Source organism: Strigops habroptila, chromosome 19 (genome assembly GCF_004027225.2).
Source record: "Strigops habroptila isolate Jane chromosome 19, bStrHab1.2.pri, whole genome shotgun sequence".
Taxonomy (NCBI): Eukaryota; Metazoa; Chordata; class Aves; order Psittaciformes; family Psittacidae; genus Strigops; species Strigops habroptila.
In genome coordinates this window covers 299,792-327,106 of record NC_044295.2, presented here as the reverse complement: position 1 = coordinate 327,106, position 27,315 = coordinate 299,792, and the positions used below count along the sequence as shown (strand labels likewise).

At 51.3% G+C, this 27,315-nt stretch overlaps 2 protein-coding genes across 3 annotated transcripts; one reads left to right on the top strand and one right to left on the bottom strand.

The window, feature by feature from the left end:
* Window positions 1-301: 301 nt before the first annotated feature.
* Window positions 302-4,347, bottom strand: CCDC103 (coiled-coil domain containing 103). 2 transcript variants are annotated; one of them, XM_030508869.1, is made up of 4 exons: window positions 4,274-4,347; window positions 3,589-3,751; window positions 2,901-3,033; window positions 302-950 (listed from the first exon to the last, which is right to left on the bottom strand). In XM_030508869.1, the coding sequence occupies exons 2-4, from the start codon at window positions 3,729-3,731 to the stop codon at window positions 477-479; spliced, it is 750 nt and encodes a 249-aa protein (XP_030364729.1). In that variant the 5' UTR covers window positions 3,732-3,751; window positions 4,274-4,347; the 3' UTR covers window positions 302-476. The 2 variants fall into 2 exon arrangements, with proteins under 2 accessions (XP_030364729.1, XP_030364728.1); XM_030508868.1 differs by having other exon boundaries at window positions 3,894-4,328.
* EFTUD2 (elongation factor Tu GTP binding domain containing 2) lies at window positions 4,288-27,315 on the top strand. Its single transcript, XM_030508867.1, has 28 exons — window positions 4,288-4,594; window positions 4,754-4,859; window positions 5,803-5,968; window positions 6,451-6,529; window positions 8,651-8,726; window positions 9,480-9,545; window positions 9,799-9,834; window positions 10,683-10,773; window positions 11,865-11,947; window positions 12,440-12,606; window positions 13,681-13,805; window positions 15,433-15,496; window positions 15,878-15,968; window positions 16,333-16,468; window positions 16,746-16,873; window positions 17,846-18,039; window positions 18,586-18,697; window positions 18,905-19,045; window positions 19,430-19,531; window positions 20,085-20,167; window positions 21,280-21,366; window positions 21,644-21,770; window positions 22,246-22,333; window positions 22,826-22,944; window positions 23,413-23,507; window positions 24,342-24,495; window positions 25,410-25,517; window positions 26,650-27,315. Exons 2-28 carry the CDS (start codon window positions 4,755-4,757, stop codon window positions 26,743-26,745), a joined length of 2,919 nt encoding a protein of 972 aa, XP_030364727.1. The 5' UTR covers window positions 4,288-4,594; window position 4,754; the 3' UTR covers window positions 26,746-27,315.

The following is a 27,315-nucleotide window of genomic DNA, read 5'->3' as shown; positions in this document are numbered from 1 at the left end:
TAAGTCTCATGTGCAGTGAATGTCAATTATTGCTCTGTCCCCTCTAAGGACATCTTCTCTAATGAACCCAGAGAAGGCCCTCCTCTGATGGCAGATGACCTCCATAGCCCAGAAGAAGAGGTTTCAAACATGGTATTTAGACTTCTACATCCTCTCTATTGGCTTTCCAAGGGTTTGTGTGCTGAAGCTCCTCCACACAGGTAATGTTTGAGACTCCCCTCTCCCCCCCTCATGTAAGTGACTCTCACAGAGCTGTTTTGTGAGGACATCCTGCCCCAAAGATCACAACACAGTCCTCTCAGTAACTAACCTTTATTTGTGCAGAACTATTGCTCTGGGTGGCTCCCAGGTACAGAGAAAGGTACAGCAGTGCTCCAGAAGTATCCCATTTATCCCTCTCACACAGGGATGCCAAAGTCAAGCTTTGAGCCTCTTTTTGTGCTCTATTTCTGCACGACTCTGGCGCTTCTGCTCCTTCAGTTGATCTGGTAACATTTCATCAACTCCAGCACCCTCCTTTCCTCCTCGGTTTTGTTTTGCAAGCTGGCATCCATGAGGTGGGCTTCCCCCTCTGCTTCGCAGCCGGCTGCGCTGCTGGGATGGCCGGCGGTCCAATACTCCCTGCTCATGCTCCACAGCTTCCTAAACAAATCCCTGCTGCTCTCCTTCTCCGGCTCGCTCAGGAGATCCAGGTTTAACCCGAAGCGCTTGGTGCCCGAAAGGCTCTGTAAGATCTGAAGGATGGCATCTCTGTCTTCATGACAGACATTCTCTGCCAGCACCGTAAGGAATTCACCCAGGAGGCCATAGCCCAAGTCAGCCTGAAAGATTCTGCCCAAGGCTTCCCCTCCGAGTTCCAGCAAAAACTGGTATTTTAGTTTTCTGCTTTTTAAGCATCTGCGCCAATCTCTGTAAAATTCAGCAGAGGTTCCAGGCAGCTGATCCAGTTCCTGAAAGAGAAAATAGTTCTGCAGTTCCTTCTATTTTGTTCCCACTGATGATTTGTATCCTCCCCCCCGGCCCCGATCAACCTGTGGAGGGCTGAGATGTTTTTAATACAAGTTCATAGCAGAAAGGGCTGCATAAAGCTTGTGGGGTGGCAAAACAGAAAGACTAGGAAACTACCAGGTTCCTCAAGCCCGCAGGGAAAATAAAGGAAGAATGGATGAGACATGAAATGTGGTGTGGATGAATAGATCAATAGTGGAGTAACCCCAGCCCTAACCAGAACCAGATACGCTGCCCAGTGTGGATCCACCACTGCTGCTCGGGAAGGGATCTCCTGGAGATGAGGGGAGTACAGTGGAAACCTCTGCTCCATCTTGAGCACTGTGAGGCAAATCAGAGGAGTAAAGAGATGCAAGAGATGAGATGTAAACCCCAGAAAATATGCAGATGGCTCTCACACACCATCTCATAACATACTGCATTCATAGGGGTTTCTGGCAGAGAGCTTGCACTAAAAGAGAGCCAAGCTCAATGTGGCATTCCCAGATAAAAGGAAATCCTGTTTTATACAACATGTAATTGAACTGCTGAACTCATCACCACCGACTTCTGCAACTAACACACAGACTGAAGGAGGATTAAAATGTTTAGGCTTTCATCCAGAGGGCAAGAACAAGGCCCGGCAACGTCAGGCTGTGTCTAAACACAAACCGGAGAAGCCCTGGAGATCAGAGCCCAGGCGCTAATGGGATTAGGAACAGAATTTGCTCTGGGGAGATCATTGATCAGCCCAAGAAAACACAAAGCTGCCTAGAAGAGTTGCAAAAACATCTCATATTAAACAGGCAAATTAGGTTCAGTGTCAAAAAAAATCACAGAATGGTTTGCATTGGAAAGGTCCTTAAGATTATCCAGTCCCAACCCCCTGCCACGGGCAGGGACACCTTCCACTAGAGCAGGTTGCTCCAAGCCCCTGTGTCCAACCTGGCCTTGAACACTGCCAGGGATGGGGCAGCCACAGCTTCTCTGAGCACCCTGTGCCAGCGCCTCAGCACCCTCACAGGGAAGAGCTGCTGCCTTAGATCTGCCCTGAACTTCCTCTGATTCAGATTGAACCCATCACCCCTTGTCCTGTCACTCCAGTCCCTGATGAAGAGTCCCTCTCCAGCATCCTTGTAGCCCCCTTCAGATACTGGAAGCTGCTATGAGGTCACCAGGCAGCTTCTCTTCTCCAGGCTGAACAGCCCCAACTTTCGACGCCTGTCTCCATGCAAAACATCCATAGGAATCACCCCTGTCTACACATCCAGTGACCAGGACATTCCAGTGTGGGCAGAGTCCAACGGAGGGGGCAGGATAAATGTGATTCCAATCACAAATGACCCAGATAGAAAATATTCAGCCACCGTTTCACACAACTGAAGAACTAAGGAGCATCCAGTGCACTCATCAGGCAGCAGGTTTGGAACAAAAGAACACTTTGTCCATATCATGCACAATTAAACCACGGGGTGAGGAAGAGCTGGCTACGTTCACGGTCTGTAGCTATTAAACTTGATGCTCCAGATGCACAACCCTGGCTCTCGGTCTCTAAACTGCAGCCAGCTGGAAGAGTGCAGTCAAGGGAGGGCACTCTTCCCCAAGAATCTGTTCCTGGCCACCACCAGAGGCAGGGCACTGGGAGCTCTGGGCCGACGCTGTGCAGCTGGTCTTGGGTTCCCACAGGGTTGAAGCAGGTTCCTGAAGCAGCTGGTGTGAGCTCTTCTCAGACACAAAGTAGGCGCCAAGGCTGAACCCTGTGGTTATCTAACCACCAGTGTTCCTGGGGACTTTGAGGGCTTGCTCACGTGTAGAGGTATTGCTGAATAACTCTTGTATTTTACGACAATACCCAAAAATATTTTGGAGGAATTTTTAGATGTGGATAACATCCTGAAGAGCACCTCTCTCACCTGGGGTATTTCCACATCGCTGGCTTGTGGCACCTTGGCATGGGCTGCACAAGGATTCCACAGCACGTTCCTCCTCTGACCCATCTTGTCCTTCTTCTCTAGGGGCTTGAGGTGTGATGCCAGCACAATGTTCCTGCAGGCAACAAGAAGGGGAAGGGATGCTTAGCAAGAGCAAATACTCTGAGGCTTCAAAGCTTCTCCTCTGAGGCAATTCCTCAGTTTGGACCATATGATCTAGAGGGACCTGGACAGGCTGGAGGAGTGGGCCTTTGTGAACGTGGACTGGAGGAAGGGCGCTCAGGCATTGGAACAGGCTGCCCAGGGCAGTGCTGGAGCCACTGTCCCTGCAAGTGTTCACACACCGTGTAGCCGAGGCCCTCAGTGCCATGGGTTAGAGGTGGCCTTGGCAGTGCTGGGGAATGGTTGGACTGGATGATCTTAAAGGTCTTCTCCAATCTGGCTGATTCCATGACTCCAGAAGGCCAAGCACACAGTCCTGCGCCCGGGTTGGGGCGCCCCATGGTACCAGCACAAGCACAGTGACCTTCTCTCTCAAGAGGTCTCGGAGCTCCAGAACTCACCCCTGCGGATGGGTCGGCACCACGGCAGGAGTGCCCGGCGCTGATGGAGCCCTTTGGGGTGGGAACCACCCGAACCCACCGCCCAGCCCCGGGTGTCCCCGTCGGACCTGAACTGCTCGTAGGAGGGGACGCGCTGGCGCATGGCACGCAGCTTGGCCTCGTTCTCCCTGTCCCGACGCTCGTCCTCCGCCACCGCCGCCCGCAGCTCCCGCTCCAGCGCCCGCGGGTCCACGGCCCCGTCCGCATCCATCCGGGATGGAGCTCAGCGACCTGAGGGGACAGGGGTGACACAGGGTGCGTTCCTGTCGTGACAACCCCACTCTTATCGTGACAGTCTTGCCGTGGGGATGCCACTCCTATTGCGGTAGCCCTGCAAGGCTCTGACACACCTCCAGTCCCCCGAGCCACTCACTCTATTGTAATAGTCCTGCCAGGCCCTGCGCACCCCCGGCTCTAGGAACCTTCGACCTATTGCTACAGCCCTGCCAAGCCACGTGCACTGCCGGCACAGGGAACCTTCACTCTATCGCGACAGCCCTCCTAGGCTGCCGGCACTGGGAACCTTCACTCTATCACAATAGTCCCGCCAGGCTGCCAGCACTGGGAACCTTCGCTCTATCGCGACAGCCCTCCCAGGCTGCCGGCATTGGGAACCTTCACTCTATCGCAATAGTCCCGCCAGGCTGCCGGCACTGGGAACCTTCGCTCTATCGCGACATCCCTCCCAGGCTGCCGGCACTGGGAACCTTCGCTCTATCACGATAGTCCCGCCAGGCTGCCGGCACTGGGAACCTTCGCTCTATCGCGATAGTCCCGCCGCCCCCAGCCGAGCTCCAGCCGCGCGCGCGGGCTCCACTTCCGTCGCCATAGCGACAGGGCAGCGCAGGCGAGGCCCCCGCGGGGCTGCCCCGGCCGCGCCTGACAGAACCGGCCTCGCCGCCCCGGCCCACGGCCACCGGCATCCCCCCGAGACCGGACCCGGCTTCGTCCTGTCCCCCACGGGCGCGGCGCTGGCGGCCGACACGGAGCGCTCTTTGGTGACAGGCGGCGCCGGCAGCACGGGGGCCTTCCGCAGCGGTGTCGGCGGCGCCGGAGGCGAGGGCAGCGCGGCGGGTGAGCGCGGGGCTGGGACCGGGGGTGCCGGGGGAAGGCGGGGGGCGCGGGGCGGGCCGGGGCCCGCGGGGCGCTGCAGGCCCGGGGCGGGCAGTGCTGGTGCTGCGGGGGGCCCGGGCGGGGAGCGCGCCCTGTGTGACCCCCTCCCGCTGTCCCCAGCATGGACACCGACCTGTACGACGAGTTCGGGAACTACATCGGGCCGGAGCTGGACTCGGACGATGACGACGATGAGTTGGGCAGAGAGTCTAAAGACCTGGATGAGGTGAGCGGGGGGCATGGGGCGGGGGGCAGCGGCCCACCGGAGGGCCTGCCCCGGGCCCCCGCGGGAGCAGGGGCCGAGCACCGCGGTCTTCATAAGCTCCTTTTGCGTGCTGGGCCCTGGTCCTGCCCTGAGGCTTTGGGCAGGGCTGGAGTTTGGCTCCTGAGGATCCAGAGTGATCCAGTTGAAGATGTCCCTGCTGAGCGCAGGGGAGTTGGACGAGGTAAGCTTTGAAGGTCCCTTCCAAGCCAAAGTATTCCGTGATTCTGAGAGTGGATTTGGTTTTTAAAGGAGTCGGGAAAAGCTGCCCTCCTGTTCTTGTGATAATGGAAGAGACAAAGTTCCTGGGAGGCAGAACTGGGAGCTTCTGCAGCTCCAGCTCTATTTGGCTTTTGGAGGTTCTGCATCCCTTCAGTGGGGTCTTCAGGCCTTTAGTAACATGTGCCAGTGCTGCAGTATTGCGAGGAGCTGGATTCCGCAGTGCTGAAGGCAGAGCAAACTCCACAGGCACCACAGGAGAACGACAAGGGCAGGGAGGACAGCAGAGGCTGCTGTGCTGCCTTGAGGAAAGCACCAGAGGACCCAGGGAGCCACTTTTAGTTTCCAGTTCATCCAGAAGTGGTGTCTGTGTGGTTGGGGTTGTGCTGTGCATGAGTGTGCGAGTGAGGGGCAGGAGTCGCTGCCTGTGCAGGTTTCTCTGTGATCCTCTGGCTGTTGATTTTCAAGGCACTTTTAATTTTCACTAGGAGGGGATGTGTCACTTACGGAGGCACCTCTGCAAGCTGCTCTGCCCATGGCTGTGAGGTGCCAGGGCTGCAGCGGTGGTTCCCTGCCTGGGTTGTGGCTTTCTTTCACCGTACAACACCAAGCCTGTACCTTCTGGGGTGGTGGGTGTTTGTAAAGCACTTTGGTGCTGGCAGCAGCTAAATGTGAGCATTGGTTGCAGCTCGAGGATGATGACGATGATGATGATATGGGGGACCATGACGAGGACCACCCTGGGATGGATGTGGTGCTGCATGAGGATAAGAAGTACTACCCCACCGCTGAAGAGGTCTATGGGCCCGAAGTAGAGACCATTGTACAAGAGGAGGACACGCAGCCTCTCACTGGTAAGTGGTGAGGAAGCAGCAAGTTGGGTATGGAGGGACGAGAAGACTCTTAATGGATCCTTGGAAAAGAGGAAATAATATTCCCTTCGGTTCTCACCATTGGTTTTAATGCCCCTTTCAAATTTGCTTTAACCCCAGAAGCACATAGAATCTTGCATGCAGGTTTTGGCATTTGGGATTATTACAAATGCCAAACAAACAATGTTTTGAAGAGCAGATACTCAGCAGATACTGGAAAGATCTTTAAGAAGAAATGATAACGTGTTTAAGTCATCTCATTTGTTCCTTCTATAATAGAACAGTTCAGTTGGAAAGGTCCTGCAATGATCATCTAGTACAACTGCTTTTATATAAAACGAAGAGCATTCTGTCAGCTTGAAAACGGTGTCTTTGTAAAGGTCCCTGTTCCCTCCGGCTGTTTCTGAGCCAGCTGGGTTCAGGGGCTCTGGTAACTGCTTTATTGTTCTTTGTCTTGTTTCCAGAGCCTATTATTAAACCTGTGAAAACCAAAAAGTTCTCTCTGATGGAACAGACGTTACCGGTCACTGTCTATGAGATGGAGTAAGTAACAGAGAGGGGTTTAAGGCTGGACGGTGGCTGTGACTCCCTCACTCTTTGTTGCTTGCAGGCAAAGGCAGAGGGAGGCACATTTTCAGGGGACATTGGTTTGTTTCTTACTGATAGCACAGCAGAACTGAGGGCAGCCCTTTGCAAGGTTTTGAACCAAAACCAAGTGGAAGGCAGTAGCAGATTAAGCATTTGACAGTTATTTTCCCTCCGCAGTATGAGCACAGTGCAGAGTTTTCTGAAATAGAATGTAACTTAACCTTGGCAGCTGATCTAAAGCTCAGTAATGGGAAACCTTCGTGGGGCAGGTTTGCTCAAGGCAGGTTTCCTTCACTGCCTCAAGAAATATTTATAAGGTCAGTATGTGGCACACCTCAAATTGGGACATTTTAGGTTGATCCCTGTGACCATTGGCCTTCTACTGTCTCAAATTAATTCCTATGTATCCTGGAGGAGTTTCTGGGGGGAAACCTACTCTAGTGGAAGGTGTCCCTGCCCGTGGCAGGGGGTTGGAACTGGATGAGCTTTGAGGTCCCTTCCAACCCAAACCAGGCTGGGATTCTATGAATTTTTATGCTGCTGGATATAATATCTCACACAACTTTGTTAAGGAATAAAACCTGTTGTTTACTTCCTGTATTAAAAATATAAGCTCAGCATCAACGTCTGTGTGTTGTCGCTGGGTGGAGGGGCTCTGTATCCTCACGTAGCATTTCTATACGTTGTCTTCTATTTGAGGATGAACAGATTGAGCTGCGTGAGTGTCTCATAGGCTCCTCTTTCCACATGCCCCTTTGTGCCTAATCAGAGCCTGTTCCAATTTTTAATTGTCATCTTCAAGTGGAGATCCCAGAGCTGGATGCAGGGTGAGTGGCAGCTCCCTGTGTGCCAGGCAGACCCCGGTGTGAGCTGTCCTTCTGCCTCCCAGTGAGGAGCCTCTTATTTTCCAGTAACAGAATTTCACTGGAGTTTGTATTCAGTCAGTTGGGCACTTGGATGTCTGGATCTTTTTGCAACGTCTGCTTCTTGGGGCTGTCCCCTGATACTGTCAGTATGGCTGTGCTCATTTATCCAAGAGATCTTTGGTATAGACAGATAGGAACTGAAGAGCCTGCTGGGTCTTATTTCCTGAAGCAGTCCATTTTGCTCTTGGTCAATGCCCTGCACTCTTCATTAGCCACCCTTTTCCTGATCCCTGTGTCCTCGGCTCATTCCATCCGTAATGAATTCCTCTTCTTCCTGTTTGTTGATATAAATGGTTAGGATGGTGCCAAGAGAAATTCCTTGTGGGACTTAGCCAGAAACCTGCAAGCTTGGTATTGATTGCCCATTTAGCCTTATTTTCAGACCAATAAGCAAGCTTTTAGTCTGTATTATTATTGATCTTTGTATTTTTTAGCTCTTAATCCAAATATTGCACATTAAAAAGTCGACCACATCAGTGATAATTAAATCTTTGTAAAATGAGATTATTTGACAGCACTTTATTCCCTGCAGACCCATAGCACTGGATCTGTGTTTTGTAGCTTTCAGTTATTTTTTAGGGGAGTTGGGAATTTAGGATCTCAATTATATGTTGGACAGGATCCAAACAAGTGACTGGCCCATCGTTACTGATTCTAAAGAGGTTTAAATCCTGTTACTGTTTCGTCGAGTCCCTGAGAACATCACTGTTTTAAGAGCTGAAAATCAGAACTAATAGTCCATAGAGCCCTGTGGTTGCCTTGTAAAACTCCCTGGGGTGCTTGTTACCCAGCTCTGTGATTTACTTGATGGCCTGCCACTATTTGAGTGGAAGTATTTCATCATCCGAGTACATGGATGTGACTTTTGCTCCAATACTGACAAGAAGAAGAGAAAAATACTCAATAATATTCCATTGCTGGCAGTTTTACCAGCTCTATATCCTCCCACCCACTGCCATCTGTCTAGGACTCCAACTTTCTTGTCCTCCCCATCTGGAAAGTGGGATTCTTCCTCCGCAGGGCACTGGCAGAAGGAAAGTTTGGAGAGGATTCAGGGGGGACCTTGGATAGAAAGTGTAGCTGAAATGGCACCTACTTTTCTTAGACGCAGCAGAAGCTTCCAACAGTCTTTTGTGTTTTGTTCCTTCAGTTTCCTGGCAGATCTGATGGACAACTCGGAGCTAATTCGAAACGTGACTCTGTGTGGGCATCTTCACCATGGCAAGGTAGTGTGGACATCCAGCCTATGTGGGGTGGCAGCAACGATCCCTGTGTTCCTTACTTTAACCATTGCTCTAGACCCCTCACTCCCTGCAGCAGCAGTCTCTGTCTGCTCCTCTTGCTAAGGCAGTTATTTCTAGGTTTTAATAGAATCATGGAATGGTTTGTGTTGGAAGGGAGCTTAAAGCTCCTCCAGTTCCAACCCCCTGCCACGGGCCTGGACACCTTCCACTAGAGCAGGTTGCTCCAAGCCCCTGTGTCCAACCTGGCCTCGAACACTGCCAGGGATGGGGCAGCCACAGCTTCTCTGGGCACCCTGTGCCAGCATCTCAGCACCCTCACAGGGAACAACTTCTGCCTAAGAGCATATCTCAATCTCCCCTCTGGCAGGTTAAAGCCATTCTTCTTGTCCTGTCCCTACATCCCTTGTCCAAAGCCCCTCTCCAGGTTTCCTGGAGCCCCTTTAGGCACTGGAGCTGCTCTAAGGTGTCCCCTTCAGGAGCCTTCTCTTCTCCAGGCTGCCCCAGCCCAGCTCTCTCAGCCTGGCTCCAGAGCAGAGCTGCTCCAGCCCTCGCAGCAGCTCCGTGGCCCTTCACAACGGTTTTTATGAAAGAAAACCATGTGGTTTTCTTTCAGCCATGGGGAAATAACAGCATGCCCAGCTTTCTGTGTACTGCTACTGCAGGGATGGGATTGTGCTTGTATTTCTCTGTCTGAACATAGTCACCTCCTTTTTCTTGCTGTCTGATATTTTCCAGACTTGTTTTGTTGACTGCCTGATAGAACAGACACACCCCGAAATCCGGAAGCGCTACGACCAGGATGTAAGTGAGCTTTTGGTGTATTCCTGCCGTGGGGAACGTGGGTTGGCTTTTACACTCAGTGGGAGCATGACTGTATGTGGGTAGAATGTGGTTTAGTGATTAGAATGTAGGGTTGGAAAGGCAGAGCTCAGTCCTGATTCTGTCTGTCACTTACTTTTCGCCTTAACTATGTGTAAAGAGTTACTGTGTCCTGTTTCAAACTTAACGTTTGGTACCACTGTGTGATATTCTGACTTTTGTTTTGTCTTTGCAGCTTTGCTACACTGATATATTGTTCACAGAGCAAGAGGTGAGTGAGTCTTGTAGAACAGGCAGTGATTTTTATCCAGGTGTCTTATGCTTTACTCACAGTTACTTGCTGAAGGCAGTTTCATCTTCCATTTTAACATCTTCTTGTGCCTTCCACATTCTGATTATTTTCTTCATTGATAAAATGATCTGCTACTCTTGTTTTCCTCAGTAACATTCCCTGGTCCAGCTTGCTTCCATTTCCAGCAACCCTCATCACGTATGATTTCATTTATCTGAGATCGTAACCGGTGTAGTGTTGAAAATCTATAGCAGAGTTATCCCAGCATATGGGTAACGCTTCTTTTCTTCCAGAGAAAGAGGTGGAAAGGGGTTACAGCAGTGGTGGATGAGGAGAAAAACTATGATTTCAAAATACACGTGTTTCTCCTTGCTTTTCTTTGGTGGGAACTCCTATCTGGTACTCTGACTCCATGTGGTGGGGCGTGAATGGGAATCTTATTTTGTCCTACTTGCTAAATATTGCTGTGACCAGAACAACCCTATGAAGCATTTATTTTCTCTTCATCTTAATGTTCTACTTTATACCCTGTGTGATCAGATCTTACTCTTTGAGGAATAACTGGACAGCAGCAGGAGGGTGAAAGCATAGAAAAGCATGCATATTCTGTCGCTGGTGTTGCATATTGTACTTCCTCAGCTGAAATCAGGGGTGGCTTGGGCTCACCAGTCTGAGCCAGTATGCATGAGTGAGCTGCAGTGATTAGGATGTCCTTGATGGATGTTTACTTCTTTCCATGTTTCTGATTTTTCCTTGGTCGTCTTTTACATCTTAACATGGTCATTTTGTTTTCTTTTAATGGATAATCCTGGTTTCCTGTCTTTCAGAGAGGAGTAGGGATCAAGAGCACACCAGTGACGATTGTTCTGCCAGACACCAAAGGAAAGTCTTTTCTCTTCAACATCATTGACACTCCAGGTGATTGTGTAGTCTTGCAAATCCTGGGTTTGGGATGCACTTAGCTGGAGGCAGCAGATATGTGACCATGTGAAGCAAGATTTGTCATTAATAATCCTCTCTGGCCCTCTGGGTAGGGCTGTTCACAGGAGCAGAGCAGTAAAAACACGTACAGTGATGGTTAATGAAGGTCTGCAAAGAGCTTTTGTGTTGGATTGTGTAGCATTGGCTCTCAGAAAAACAAGGAAAGAATCTATACCCTGAAACCTCATTGATTCATCTGGAAATGTCACGTGGGTGACTGAAACCCTGGGAAGCTTTCTTTTACAGGTGGAAACCCATGTTTGGTTTTGTGTATAGATGATTCCAGCCTAGTCCTGAGCCTTTAGCTAAGTTCATTCTGAAATCACATCCAGCAATAAGGACTGTGCAGCTGGTTTTTAGGCCTGTGTTTCTGAGTAGCTGGCCTGATGGAGGGTTAATGAGGCTGAAGATGTGTTTCACTCAAGTATACAAGAAGCACACGTAGAATTGGATTTTCCAGGTATCAACCACAGTGGGGGCTGTGCTTTTCTCAAATGCTGTTGCCCCACAGTGAGACACTCAGCAAGTTCCCTCGGGCCTTTAACGAGCTCCTGTGGGGAGGGACATGATTGCAGATCACTTTGTGGTAAGAAACCAAGGCCAAACCTTAGGAGAGAGGGTCTTGGGACACATCTGTTGAGTTACAGCTCAAGATGAGGGAGGTTAGAGCACAGGAGGAGACTGGAGGGAGAGGCATCTGTTGTTCTTTGGTGAGAAGCAGTCTTCCTCCTTTTCCTGAAGTATTTGCATGGAGTTGTGAGAAAAACAGTAGCAAATGTGAGGAAAAGTCCCTGTTAAAGCAAGTTGTGGTTATTCTCAAAAAATAGCATTAAAGCTGAAGCAGATCCCTGCACAGGGCTTTAGCAGCCGCTCTCGGGTCCCTGTCTGAGGAGGAAGCCGTCTGTGTTCTGCCTTGCTGGATACCAGTGACCAGAGCAAGCTGCAGAGCAGCAGGATGGCTTTCCACCCTCTGTGCTGCTGGTGTCGGGACTTACTCTGCTTCTCACCACCCTTTTGTGTTCTTGAAGGTCATGTCAATTTCTCTGATGAGGTGACCGCTGGCCTTCGTATTTCGGATGGCGTCGTGCTTTTCATTGATGCGGCTGAGGGGGTGAGTGCCAGCTTCTCTTAGGGGTGAACTTGAGAATCAATTCCTCTGGACGTTTTGATCCTGCCTGAGCATGAAGGCCTGGGATGGGTTCAGCTTTCTGGGCTGAAGGGTTTTTGGAGGACAGTTTGGGAAGCAAGAGTGTTTTCCAGCCAGAACAGGCAGTCAAGCCTCTGGCTTCTGTGTCCAGGGCTGATGTGATGCATGTGGCCTATAGGCTGATTATCTAACTTGTTTGCATTGCTATCCCCATGATACCTAAAACTGAGTGCGTTATTTATATCAGAGAAGTCCAAGGGGTAGGATTCAAGGAATTTGGTTGGGTTAGCACCTACTTCTAAATTTCAGGACGATGAGCTGATTGCTGGTGGCTGAGCTGAGACTCTTCTAGACTCACAGCCCTGTGTGTAAGGGTCGCTGCTTTGTCTCTCACGCCCTAGATAGCATTTTGTGGAGGGCTTTCACCAGGGGTGTTTGTGCTCTTATTCCCTGCAGGTGATGCTGAACACAGAGAGGCTGATCAAGCATGCGGTGCAGGAAAGGCTGGCGGTGACTGTGTGCATCAACAAGATAGACCGACTGATCCTGGAGCTGAAATTGCCCCCTACAGATGCTTATTACAAACTCAGACATATTGTAGATGAGGTTAATGGTCTGATCAGGTAGGGGTGTTTGGGATGGTGCATTGTTGGTGCTTGCTGTCCCTGTTCTGTTGCAGGTGCTTTGCTCTGTGAGCCCTTTGTGTGCCTAAAAACCAATGAGTTTGTCTCTTGATATGTTGAATTGTAGCAAATGGGGCAGGAGGAAGCATTGGAAATTCTCTCAACCTATATATTGAATTAGGATTGGCTCTTCTTGACAAGCTTCATGGGATCAGCTCTTTTCTTCCCTCATTAAAAAGTAGGGAAAGTGGACATATGACCAGACCAGGGATCTTCCGTGCTCCCAAATGTCTCAAATACACTGAAATTGTCCAGGTTGTGTCCCAAACTGTAGGTTGAGATGTCTTAAAACTCCTAAACATTTGTTACAAAACTAATAGGAACTTGCTGTCCCAACCCCTAAACAGAGACCATGCTACTGCTGTGGTCAAACCTTGCAAGGCCCTGCTCAGAGGAGGGAGGCACATCTTCGCTAGCTTTCACAGCAGCTATGCGTCATTTCTGGGGGTTCTTCTGCATCCAGGTGATTTCCTTAACAGCATTCTCCCCTTCAAGGGTGTGAATTTCCACACGAGCTCACTTGCATGTCTCTCTGTTCAGCTGCTTGCTGGCATCGAGCAGCTCGGAGCAGGGTGATTTATCCTGTCTAGCACTCCTGTGAACTCATTCAAACTGTTTTGAATCAATTCTATCCCTACATTATTTGCCTTGTGTTATCGATTCTCTTGCTTGGTTGACCAACTTTGCTGCCTTTTTTTAGGGGAAGAAAAACTCTTGTCTGACAAAAAATACAAAGCACTTGTGCTGCTAACTTTGGAATTCTGGGTCTTTAACTGTTTCTTTGCACATGAATCTTTTGAAGTTTAGAGTCATAAAATGATACTGACCCTGACATTCTGATGGCAAGCATGCTGCAGCCTCCTTTAAGATGCTATTTGGCAATGTAGAACCCTTCCTTGCCTATCACACACTGCTGTTTGGTGTGGGAAGTGGATTTAAGTGTCTTCTTCGGTTCATAACATTGATTTGTTTCTTTTTTTTTCCCCCTTGTCTCTAAAAACTGTCTCCTCTCAGCATGTATTCCACGGATGAGAACCTCGTTCTGTCTCCCCTTCTGGGGAACGTGTGTTTCTCCAGTTCACAGTACAGCATCTGCTTCACGCTGGGATCTTTTGCAAAGATTTATGCAGACACATATGGTGAGGATTATCCAGAAACCTTGCACACTTTAACATCTCGTTTCTTGACCTTTTGTGTTGAGGTTTTCGAAGTCATTCAGCTTCAACTTTCACTGCACATGTAAGGCCAGTATATGTATTCTTAACTTTTTAGGAGTTGAGAACTGCTGCAGATCTGAACCCTGGGTGGTAAAAAGCAAAAATACACTTCCAGGTTGTTTTTAGCTGGGTAGTTTCTCCTGAGAAGTGTTTCTTGACTCAGAAGCCAATATTTTTTACATAATCTTAAGGAGAAAAAACAAGCCCTGCCATGGCAGTTGGAGGCAAGTGGATGTGTTGTGCTTTGCCTCCTTCTCACAACAGCTCAGAAGCAAAGCAGTTAAGTTCTGCCTGTCTTTTCATAGCAGTCTCCAGAGTGTGGGGCTCAGCTGCAGCCGGGCACACGCTTGGCCCACAAGGTTTTGCACTCTTGCCCTCTTTCTTTTTTAAGAAGCTGTTTTCTTCTGGCTTTGATTTAATTTGCTGTTCCCCAGGTGCTCAAGGCAATCTGCCACTTGTAAAAGCAGGCCTTTTGCTTGCATTAGCCAGCTGTACAGCTGAGGTTTTTGAAGTCTGACACTGGGGAGTTTGGGGTGATCTGTAGGATCCCCATGAGCAGAGGAAGAAGGATGTTGTAAAGCAGCTGGCCCAGCTCTCGCAAAGAAGTTAGCCTGAGGGAGGATGGAGTTGTAGGGGTCAGGGACTGACGTGTGAGGATTATCACATGTCCTCATGAGCTTGGAGAAATAAATGAGCTCCCTGGGCATCACAGCATTAACCCAATGCCTGCTAGGATGGTACCCCTTCTTTAGGGGACTGATAAAGATGCAGGGTGCAGGCACAGTCACTAGGAGATGTCATCCATGTGGGGCAGACACAAGCTGAATGGGTGCTTGAAGTCAGTAGTATTCAGTTGTGGCCACCAGGGGTTTTATGTGCAGGCACCGCACTTCAACTAACATGAGTTAGAGTAGTTTAACTGTCAAATCTGCAGCCACCATGAAATTTCTTATGCTGCACATCTGCCCACAGCAAAAGCTTGTTTGGAAAGTGTTGTAAATTGTCGCCGCTGTCTTATTATTTGTAAATTCACCATGACAGCCAAGCACTGCACCAGTCCTTCAGCACTTGCCTGTGTGCTTAGTGCATCAGCTGAACAAGAGAAGAGAACCTGGAGATGCTCAGCAAGGCAGAAAGTGCTTGTGATAAGCCTGTGGGGCAGATGGGCTGTAAGCCACCCCAGCACCTTGGCACTCCAGCGTTCCAGCATTAACGTTTGGGAAATGAAGCAGATGTGCCTGGGCTCCTGCACACACACCTTGTGTGTGATTGAGAGAGTGGAAATCTTCCTGAGAGGCAAGTCAGTGAAGCCACAGTGTACCTGGGCTGCTGGTGCCATCCTCAGGGGACTGCTCCCTGCTCACCTCTCTGCCTGGTCTCCCCACGTCAGGGCTTCATCATATATTCAGAGCTGGGACCAAGTGTTCACTCATCAGCACTGGTCCATTAAATCGAATCTGTGGGGTTGTTTTGAAAGCCAAGAAACAAAGATTTCCAAGGCGAGAGAAATACAGTGACATCTGAGAGACTTTTGTCTTTTTCCCTTTAGGAGATATCAACTATCAGGAGTTTGCAAAGCGGCTTTGGGGTGACATCTACTTCAACCCGAAGACGTAAGAAGCCTGTTCAAACACCTATTCGTTTATAGCTGGGTTTTTCCCTCCTTTCCTTGTCAAATGTGGACTGGGTGACCACCCAAGGTCCCTTCCAACCCAAGCTGTGCTATGGTCCTGGGGCAGAGAGATGTCTGGGAAGGGCTGAGCCAGGCCTGCTTCATGTGGATGCATGTGGTCCTGCTGAATCCCATAAGCAGGAGGACAGAGCCTCCTCTGGCCTTCATTTGGAATAAGCATGACCCCTGTGTCCCAACCAGCTTCCCAGGAGGATTGGGAGGGGGCAGATAACCTGGGGAGAGCAGAGGCTGTGCTTGCAGTAGAGGTGCTTGCAGGCTGCACAGTGCTTCTCCTCAGGTCTCTCCTTCGGTCTCCCAACAGCCGCAAGTTCACGAAAAAGGCCCCGACGAGCAGCTCCCAGCGCAGTTTTGTGGAGTTCATTCTGGAGCCCCTCTACAAGATCTTGGCTCAGGTATGTGGTGGCTCATTCTCCTTCCCACCATCCCAGATGGGAGCAGCTGAGGGCTGCGCGCTGGCTGGTGGTGGGTCTGGTGCCTGTGGGACTTGCCTGCAGTGGGATCTTCACAGATTTGGTCTGGGGGTGCACAGCAATGGTGAGCAACTCCTTAACAGTTGCTCCTTGCAAATATAGCCCTATATATTTGCACAGTTAATCGAGCTGCCTTTGCTCTAATATCAGCCAGTCAGTTCTGTGTGAGCTCTAAACCAGAGCAGGTCAGGAGCCCTGAGGGTGATGGCTGGTGTGTGAAGCTGCACCTGAGAGCCGTTGGCTTGGACCCCTGCAGCAAAGCTGAGTGGTGCTTGTTGTCTTGCAGGTGGTGGGGGACGTGGACACGACCCTGCCCAGGACTCTGGATGAACTTGGCATCCACCTAACCAAAGAGGAATTGAAATTGAACATTCGGCCCCTCCTGCGGCTCGTCTGCAAGAAGTTCTTTGGGGAATTCACAGGTAAATGCTGTTTGGTTTCCCCTCCACAGCCTTCCCAACACTCAAGTCTCACACCACCAGAGTTAAGGTGGAGTGCTCACTTGCACAGATCCCTTCTTGGCTATCCAAATGTAAAATAGTAAACCCTTTGCCCAAAGGACAGCTTGAGACACTGCTCACCTCTTCCCCATGGCTGTGGGTGCGCTGCAGTCAGAATGGCTTTGTCTTGTGTTGATTGGAGGCTGTTTCTTCCCTCTCCACTGCTTAATCCTGTTCTCATGAGGTATTACTTTTCCAGGCTTCGTGGACATGTGTGTGCAGCACATCCCCTCCCCAAAGGTGGGAGCCAAGACCAAAATTGAGCACACCTACACCGGTGGCGTCGACTCAGATCTAGGGGAGGCCATGAGTGAATGCGACCCTGACGTAAGGAAACTCTTCTGCTTTGCTCTGAGTGTCCAAAAGCAAATGTGGCAAGTGTGCTCCCACTGCCTCAACAGGGCCACTGCCTCCTAGGCAGCCATCTGCACACATTTGACTGGCAGCGTTTTGAAACCTCTCATCCGATACTGAAGCAAATCTCTTCATTCGGAGAAACTTCAGCTGCCTGCCAGGGCAGCCCTGGAGAGAGGGAACTGTTTGGCAATGTTCAGAGGAGAACAGGGCTAGGTCAGGGCGTCAGAGCACGTGGGAGCTGCAGGGTGATTTTGTGTCCTTTTGTTGCCTTTTTGTCCCTTTTCCTTGAAGTTTGAGTCTCTCTCTCCAAACTCTGAGAAGAGTGATCTGAATTACACGGATAAAAATAACCCTGAATTAGTTAGTCAGCACCTTTCCTATCAAAGCCTTGCAAAAACCTTCCTCCTCAAACAGCTTGTACCGAGCTGTCATTCAGAGTTGTCTAGAGCCACCAACGCCAGGCAGCAGCTTAGTGAGGAGTTTGCCCATGACTTTTGCTCTGGTGTCTGCAGAGAAAACAAATCTCTTATTTTAATGAGTTGTGATAAAATTATCCTGTGGTGACTGTCACCAGATCACCAGGGGTGGAGTGACCTTATGGGACTGAAAGCTGTGACCTGTGGAGGCTCAGGTGCTCTGCCCTAAGCTGGTTTGCAGGCCAGGAGATGACATTTCTTCTCATGGCCTTGTCCTAATCCCTATTTACTGCTTCACAAGAGGAGGGAGAGCTCCAGAAAAAGCCACTGAAGTCATTTTAGGGGTCTCCATACAGGGCAAGGGCTTCCAGTGGAAGGAAATGAAGGACTTCGCAAGTCAAAAGCAATGTTTCTAAATTCCAGCCCATTAATCCCTTCGAGGATTAATCCCTGAGTCCTGCCAGGTCTGTGTCTGTTTCTTGACTGTGTTTTGAAAGAGGCTTATTTCTGTCTTTCTCATGGGAAGGGTCCACTGATGTGTCACACAACGAAAATGTACAGCACAGATGATGGCGTTCAGTTCCATGCCTTTGGCAGAGTGCTCAGTGGTACCATCCATGCGGGGCAGCCTGTGAAGGTCCTTGGGGAAAACTATACCCTGGAAGATGAGGAGGATTCCCAGATCTGCACCGTCGGACGCCTCTGGATCTCAGTGGCAAGGTATGGAAAGCTCTGGCAGTGTGCTTGTTTGGGAGAGAAGTCAACTGCAGCGGTTGCTGCCAGGGACAGGGAGGGAGACGGTGCTGGAAGGGGCCTGAGGCTGGAGTGATGATGGAGCAGCTCTGCCCTGGAGCCAGGCTGAGAGAGCTGGGCTGGGGCAGCCTGGAGAAGAGAAGGCTCCTGAAGGGGGGACCTTAGAGCAGCTCCAGTGCCTAAAGGGGCTCCAGGAAACCTGGAGAAGGGCTTTGGACAAGGGCCTGGAGGGGCAGGACAAGGGGAATGGCTTTAACCTGCCAGAGGGGAGATTGAGATGAGCTCTGAGGCAGAAGCTCTTCCCTGTGAGGGTGCTGAGGCGCTGGCACAGGGTGCCCAGAGAAGCTGTGGCTGCCCCATCCCTGGCAGTGTTCAAGGCCAGGTTGGACACAGGGGCTTGGAGCAACCTGCTCTAGTGGAAGGTGTCCCTGCCCGTGGCAGGGGGTTGGAACTGGCGGAGCTTTAAGGTCCCTTCCAACACAAACCATTCTGTTATGTTCTCCTGCCTTTTAGGTATCACATTGAGGTAAACCGGGTTCCTGCTGGCAACTGGGTGCTGATAGAAGGAGTGGATCAGCCCATAGTGAAGACTGCAACTGTCACAGAGCCTCGGGGCAATGAGGAGGTAACTGTGCATAGCTGGTACCACTCAGCCTTACAGGGAGTCAAGGGGATGGAGTGCATCCCAAAAACTCCAGTGGTGAGGTTAGAGAAACGTCTACAGAGGTGCCAAGGCTCAAGAACCACCAAGGGAAAGGCAACAAAGGCTGTGTCTAACACCAGTGACCATCTAATGATGCAGCTTCAGCTCTTTGTCCTTATCTGATTTCAGGCTCAGATCTTCCGCCCTTTGAAGTTCAACACCACATCTGTTATCAAAATAGCTGTAGAGCCAGTCAACCCCTCAGAGCTCCCCAAAATGTTAGATGGCCTCCGCAAAGTCAACAAGAGCTACCCCTCGCTTACTACTAAGGTATTTCTGGTGTATGTGTGGCTGTTTCCAGCTCATGCTGTGGGCTACCTCGTGGACTGATCTTAAATCATTTTTTACTGTTGGTGGTTTTGTTTGTTGTGTGGTTTTCTTCGTGCTGTTGCAGCTGATTTCATAAATCATGTGGAAATAGCAGAAAACTGTAAATCCAGCAGGAAAACACACACCTTGCTGTGCCAGGAAGCATCCTCCTGCAGAGCACATCAGCACTCGGAGTTAGAAAAGGCTGTGGGAGCTTTCCTTGGCATGCTCTGATCCTAACCAATTTATCTAAAGCTGATACTTCCTCAGGCTTGTGTAGGAGCCAGGAGAGGAAGGGCCTGGGAGCAGAAGTGCTGTCAGTTGAACCCTTCTCTCGTCTTTCAGGTGGAAGAGTCTGGGGAGCACGTGATCCTGGGGACAGGGGAGCTCTACCTGGATTGTGTGATGCACGATCTACGGAAGATGTATTCAGAGATTGATATCAAGGTGAGGAAATACCTTAATACCTTGAGGGGACCTACAGGAAACCTGGAGAGGGGCTTTGGACAAGGGATGTGGGGACAGAACAAGGGGAATGGCTTTAACCTGCCAGAGGGGAGACTGAGATGAGCTCTGAGGCAGAAGCTCTTCCTGTGCCAGCGCCTCAGCACCCTCACAGGGGTGCCCAGAGAAGCTGTGGCTGCCCCATCCCTGGCAGTGTTCAAGGCCAGGTTGGACACAGGGGCTTGGAGCAACCTGCTCTAGTGGAAGGTGTCCCTGCCCGTGGCAGGGGGTTGGAGCTGGGTGAGCTTTAAGGTCCCTTCAACACAAACCATTCCATGATTTTATACCTGGAACTAGGCTTAAATGTTCCTGTCTTGTTTGAATGAAGGAATTAGTAAAGCTGCCTGTGCAGGCCTCAGTGGTTTGTACACAACGCTGAGTAAAACGCTTGGCAGAGGAACCAGCTTTTTCTTGTAGATGTTCAAAGGTTTCAAACAGTCTCTTTAAAAGCAAAGAATTACTTGACCACCTTACAAACCTCTTGCTGTTATCCCAGGTCGCTGATCCAGTTGTGACATTCTGTGAGACAGTGGTGGAAACATCCTCCCTCAAGTGCTTTGCTGAGACACCCAACAAGAAGTAAGAGCCTGTGGGTGAGCTGGGCATGGGAGACAGGCAGGAGGGGTTCACTGGAGGCAGGTTCATCCCCTCCAAGGGGTCTGTTCTTGATGGCTGTTGTCCAGACAAGTGGCACTTGCCTGAATTGGCAGCATTCCGTTGCAGCAGCTCTGTTGAACTCAGTAACACACTTGTGTCCTAGGGGTGTTTCTGTGCTTTGTAGGAACTCTCAGAATGGAGGTAATAGAGACAGATCCACATCCTCCTTTCTTTTAGCTACATTTCACACCTTCTCAGCAGTTTTGGGGTGTTTTGAAGACTAGGAGGATCCTAGAGCAGGCGCCAAAGAGCCCAGTGCTGCCTTCAGGAACTCCCCAACCCTTCCATGACAAAAGCTTTGTCTTCTCTCATACTTAATCTTGAAATGGATGTGTTCCTCTCTGGTGATGCCCTGGAGCTTTACGGCCTGGTCTCATCTTCCTCTTCCAACAATGCATTGTGAGATTCACATGGTTGAAGGAGGGAGGCCTTGGAAGGGAACATAGGGGCTGAGTAAGCAGGTGGAGATCTGGGAGCACAGGACACTTTAATACCTGAATTCTGGGGGAAATCGTGATCTATCCTGTGCTGAAGATAGCTTTCCTGTGTTCTCCTGTGGCTCCTGGTTCTTCTTGCCCTCTTTCATTCCGATACACTCTCTCCATGGTTGGCAACCTTATTTCTGGGAATGGAAAAGTTCCAGCCTTTGGTCAGTCTTTGAACTCTTGGGCCTGTGGAACGACCTGCTCTGGGAACAGGTTCCTCGCGTTGCTGGGTTCTCCAAGGCAACATCCCATGTGTCCAACACAGTGAATGCTGGCTTTCCTAGAGGCTTATTGCCTGGCCCATGGGCTTCCCTCTGCAGCCTGGACATGTGGCAGGAGGGATGGAGCCACGCTGTCCCTTAGCCATCTGCTTCTGGAGTTGAACAGACTTTGAAGAGTTAAGCACATGGGCTGCCTTTACAAGCAAGGCAGAAGGACACAACTGCCTTCATCTCCCTAGCTCTGTTCAGGGCAGGGCACAGGCCCTGAGGTCCTGCCAGTTAGTCCCATTTCCATCAGTCTGCAGATTAATTGCAACTGTCTCCTCAGGAACAAGATCACAATGATTGCTGAGCCTCTGGAGAAGGGACTCGCAGAGGACATTGAAAATGAAGTGGTCCAGATAACATGGAACAGGTAGGACTGATCCAGAGAGAGCAGGAATTCCAATCATTCGGGGGGAAAGGGGGTGCTGGGATCTTCAAGGTGCACAGTATCAGCCCCACAGCCTATAGGCGGGGGTCCTGTGTTCAATGCTGCTGCCAGCTAGTGGTCAGCATCCCTGCCCCAGCAAATGAGTTGCTCCAGGTGAAAAGCTGAGACTGTTTTATGCCTGAAGGGAGCAGGGTGGTAATATTGTGAGTGCAGGTCAGATACCTGCTTCCTAAAGTTTCTTCCTTTCTTCTTCCATCAGAAAGAAACTGGGTGAATTCTTCCAGACCAAATATGACTGGGATCTGCTGGCTGCCCGTTCCATCTGGGCCTTTGGGCCAGATGCAACTGGCCCAAACATCCTAGTAGATGATACGCTGCCCTCAGAGGTGAGAAACACAGGCAGGGGGGGTAAGTTTCAGTGAGACACTTGTTCTGTGGTGCCAAGAGGTGACTGCTCCTTCCAGAACAAGGTCCTAATGCAGTTGGAATGCTCATTGCTTTGTCACATCTCAGATCTGCTGTCCATTCCCCACCATACTCCTACTCTGGCTAGGAGATCGCCTGTTATTATTCTGGTGTTACTATTTGGGACAGTGTCCTCAAAATTGGCAACTAATTGGCCTGTGTTTCAGCATTACCAAAATAGGGATGCTTAATTTATAGCTCTAGATGCCAAACTCTCAAGATGGTGCTCCTGAGCTGTGGGAGGGAGGGATGGACATTGGGGGTATATGGAGACATTGCTGCTCTTCTAGGAACTGGGTGCTCTTCTAGGAATTGGCTTTTAAACACTGCAGTGTGTATGTTACTGTCTTGTGATGCAGGCTAGGTCTCTGAAGCAGTCTGTCTGTCTGTCTGTAGGTGGATAAGTCGCTGCTGGGCTCTGTGAAGGACAGCATTGTGCAGGGATTTCAATGGGGGACGAGGGAAGGGCCCCTCTGTGATGAATGTAAGTAGGACTTCGTGGAGAAGTGGAGCTAATAAGATTGATTAAATGCTTCCATATGTAAGCAATCGGGTGAGTTTGGTGGTGCAGTCCCTCAGTGGCCAGTTCCCTTCTCACACCTCAGCTGGAGACAGCTCTGGGGGTGGTTGAGAAGGGAGATAATAGGACTTGTCCCTTTTTCCTGGCTGCAGATGCCCCCCAGGCATCTTGCTGCCTGCCTCCAACCAGCTGGCAAGCTGGCTCCCCCAGACCTTGGCTCTACTCACGTAGTTGAGGTGCAGACACTGAGCACCCTGCAAGATCTGCTGCTGAACTGTTTGTGCTTCATATGCAGGGTTAGGGCATGGTCATGCCTTCCCTGCTGGAATTAAATGTAGGAGAACTTCTTCCAGTGGCCGTAGGTCTTTGGGTGTTTGCTGTGTGCTCAGGCTCTCTGTGCTTGGTGCAGAGGACATTCCCCTGGGGTCACTTGCTCTCTTTCCTGCCTTTCCTCAGTGATCCGCAACGTGAAGTTCAAGATCCTGGATGCAGTGATTGCTCAGGAGCCGCTGCACAGGGGAGGAGGCCAGATCATCCCCACGGCCCGCAGAGTGGTGTATTCTGCGTTCCTCATGGTGAGCACTGATCTGGGAGGACAAAGACTGGCCCTTCCTCTGTGCCAGCTCCGAGGAGAGTGGGCTGCATGTGTGCTGCAGCCTGCCCCAAGGATATCGGTTTAGACTGACTCATTCATCCATTAATGTTTCCAGCTCCCCTGTGGGCTGCCAGACGGGTTTTACAAGCGATCACGTTCCAGTTTGGCTGGAAACTTGTGTGCATCTGCTCTGTCTCCCCTTTTTTGCTACAGTTTGGCTTGCTGGGAAGGGTGGGCGTGAGGGAGAGGGAAGCATATGACTCATGGCCAGGAGAAAAGCTCCTTTCAGTGCTCGTGTGACGTTGGCTTGGGTAGCCTGGGCAGCAGGAACCCTTCCATCCCCAGCCAGGTGCTGCATTTCACCCAAGCATGCCAGTCCCTGACTCTTGAACCAAGTTGTGTTGGTGCTGCTGGAGGCTCAGTGGCTTGTGGCCCTTTCTCCTCACAGGCTACCCCTCGTTTGATGGAGCCCTACTACTTCGTGGAGGTGCAGGCTCCTGCTGACTGTGTGTCTGCAGTGTACACGGTCCTGGCGCGGCGGAGGTGAGCTGCTCTGACCACCAGCCATCACCTTGTATTGCACAGCAGCAACTGCTCGCTTGGGATTTGAGTTGCTAGAGATGATCACAGTCCTAGCACTGCCTGTAAAGCAAGGGGAGAGGGTGAGATCTGTACAAAGTGACAGCTGAAAGCTTCCTTGACTGGCCCCAGCCCCTGTGCTGTGTGGGGAGGGGATGTCCAGGATCACATCCAGCCTTTAGTTTGTGCCTGGTTCTTCCTGAGTGTCAGAGAAGAGAATATACAAAGGGACATGAGACCCTACCTGGAGTACTGTGTTCAGCTCTGAGGCAACAGCATAAGAAGAATGTGGACCTGCTTGAGTGGGTCCAGAGGAGGCCCCGGAGCTGCTGCGAGGGCTGGAGCAGCTCTGCTCTGGAGCCAGGCTGAGAGAGCTGGGCTGGGGCAGCCTGGAGAAGAGAAGGCTCCTGAAGGGGAGACCTTAGAGCAGCTCCAGTGCCTAAAGGGGCTCCAGGAAACCTGGAGAGGGGCTTTGGACAAGGGCCTGTAGGGAGAGGCCAAGGGGAATGGCTTTAACCTGCCAGAGGGGAGACTGAAATGAGCTCTGAGGCAGAAGCTCTTCCCTGTGAGGGTGCTGAGGTGCTGGCACAGGGTGCCCAGAGAAGCTGTGGCTGCCCCATCCCTGGCAGTGTTCAAGGCCAGGTTGGACACAGGGGCTTGGAGCAACCTGCTCTAGTGGAAGGTGTCCCTGTCTGTGGCAGGGGTGGGAACTGGATGAGCTTTAAGGTCTCTTCCAGCCCAAATCAGGCTGGGATTCTATGACATGTGGGAAGACTAGTCTTTTTGATGTTTTGGCAGAGGCCACGTGACACAAGATGCTCCCATCCCGGGCTCTCCTCTCTACACCATCAAAGCCTTCATCCCAGCCATTGATTCATTTGGGTTCGAGACAGACTTGAGGACCCACACTCAGGGACAAGCCTTCTCACTCTCGGTCTTCCACCACTGGCAGGTGAGTCCATACCCTGGTGAGACAGGGAAGCGGGACCTGGTAGGACCAGGAGCCAGGTAAGTGCTCTCAGTAGAGCTCAGTGCCACAGCTCATTCAGGGCAGGAGAACTCTGGAAAACATCCTCAAATGGTCTCAAGTTGGGGAGGCTTCGTTCACCAGCTGTTAAGTGTCTACCAGAAGCCACTGGCTCTGTTCCATGTCGCATCACCCTTGGCCCTAACAAGGAAGTGCTGAATGCTGCTGCTTGCTGGGCGTGAGGATCCTTTAGTGCCTGGAGAGAGGACGTCTTCAGCTGGGAGAAGGGAATCTGGGTGCACTGAGTGCTCTGCAGCTTGGGGAGCAGAAATCTTGGAGCAGGGCTTGGGCTCACTGCTCTGCTGTAAGCTATGGGTTGCCACACTTCACTCTGCCTCTCAGAGAAGGCTTTTTAAACCTGTGCAGAACAGGGTTTGGGACAAAATATTGTCCTCTGGCCACTCTGTGTCTGGGGCAAATGAGGTCTTGTGGGAGCTACCACTGTGAGGTGCACAGCTACTTGGGGTACAGCCAGGTGAGAGCAGCAGCAGCCATCTGAGCCCCAAGAGCTGGCTTAAAGGTCAAGATGTAAAAGCCGGAGGCTTAGCTCTGAGAGCAATAAACGTGCCTGCTTTGTAGAGAGGGATGTGCTGACTGGGACCCAGGTTGAAATCCTGGTTGGCAGGATTTCAGAGGTCTTTCAATGCTGTTTAGGGACTGCTCACCAGCAGTGGTGTGACAGCTTTTCTGTGCCAGGAGAACAGATGGGGTGGTGGGGCTGCTGCGCCAAGGCTGAGGGTGTCCACAGGGCCATTGGGTGTTTTCTGCTGCAGTTCAGGTTCTCCAGGAGGTTGAACCAGCCCCTGGCATCACTCTGATGTCCTGGCCCTGTGTTACAGATTGTGCCTGGTGACCCCTTGGACAAGAGCATCGTCATCCGACCCCTGGAGCCCCAGCCAGCCCCACATCTGGCCAGAGAGTTCATGATCAAGACCAGGCGTAGGAAGGTACGTCTGGGAGTAATCCCTGTGGTGTCCCTCTGTCCATCTGCCCCAGCAGCTGAGCTGTTGCAGTGTTGTCCCTTGGGCATGTCACACCTCCTCTGTGTTCCTGTAGTGGACCGATGTCATTTGTGCCTCTTCCCTCCCTCTTGATCCCCAGTGCTGCCTGTTGGTGCCTGTGGTGGTCCCATGAGCCACTCATCTGGCAGGAACTCCAGGTGAAGTGGGGTCCTGCAGCATCACTGAGCCCTGCTCCCTCCTCTGGCCCATTTGTCCTGCAGAAAAAGCAGCAACCAGTTTCTGTGCTGGTTTAGTGAACTGGACTGGGGGGTTGGAGGAGCTCCTGGGACCGCAGAGTGGAGGGAATCAAGCTCCCCTTTGGGAGAGCCGTGAGCTGGTGGATACGCTTAGCAGCAACCACACATTTGCAGCTTCCTGAGAGGCTGTTGGATGTCTTCAAGCTGCTGAGAAGTGCCTCGTGCCTTGCACATTCTCCTGCTTTCTCTGGAGCCTGAAAATTTATCTTACTGTGGGACAACAGGGCTATTGGTGGAATCTGCCACGATGGCTGCACGAGTGCTGGCTGCCAGAGGAATTGTAGAATGGTTTGTGTTGGAAGGGAGCTTAAAGCTCGTCCAGTTCCAACCCCCTGCCACGGGCAGGGACACCTTCCACTAGAGCAGGTTGCTCCAAGCCCCTGTGTCCAACCTGGCCTTGAACACTGCCAGGGATGGGGCAGCCACAGCTTCTCTGGGCACCCTGTGCCAGCGCCTCAGCACCCTCACAGGGAAGAGCTTCTGCCTCAGAGCTCATTTCAGTCTCCCCTCTGGCAGGTTAAAGCCATTCCCCTTGTCCTGTCCCTCCATCCCTTGTCCAAAGCCCCTCTCCAGGTTTCCTGGAGTCCCTTTAGGCACTGGAGCTGCTCTAAGGTCTCCCCTTCAGGAGCCTTCTCTTCTCCAGGCTGCCCCAGCCCAGCTCTCTCAGCCTGGCTCCAGAGCAGAGCTGCTCCAGCCCTCGCAGCAGCTCCGGGGCCTCCTCTGGACCCGCTCCAACAGCTCCACGTCCTTCTTGTGTTGCCCCAGAGCTGGATCAGGGCTGCAGGGGGGGTCTCACCTCTGGCTTTGTGGTTACCCTGCAGGGCTTGAGTGAGGACGTGAGCATCAGCAAGTTCTTCGACGACCCCATGTTGCTGGAGCTGGCCAAGCAAGACGTTGTTCTCAACTACCCCATGTGAACATTCTACTTCACACTTATGTGGCATGAGGGCTCACCTGGTCCTTGCAGGCGTCTGTCTTTCCTTCCCCATCCCTATTTGCTCAGCCCTGGCTCCTGGATGCTCTGGGCACACGGAGAACCTCTCCTCAGGTCCCTCTTTCATGGCTGTAGAAGCCTCCCTGGGCATTTGTGGACTGTGCGCTTGGGGCCTGCTCCATACAGGGAGCAGCCCAGAGCTTTTAGTGTCATTAGTCTTCAGCCATTGTGGCTTCCAGTGAGATTTTCCCTTTGGATGTGCTCTCTCCAGGCACAAGGGTTATCCCTGCCTGCAGCAAAGCAGCGAGAATATAATGTCAAGATTCCTGAGGAGTGTAAACATGAGTCAAGCAATTGAGCTTTCTCTTAACCCTCTCCTGGCTGCCAGGGGGGAAGTTTTGCCTTGGGCAAAGCATGTCTTTGGGCAGCTGAGGGAGGCAGGGGATGCTGGTGCTGGGAGGGCTTCTACCAGCCTGCTCAGGAGGAGCAGCAAATGTGGCTTTTACCTTTTTGTACCTTTTTTGAACCCTTGTAAACATTTAATACAAATTTC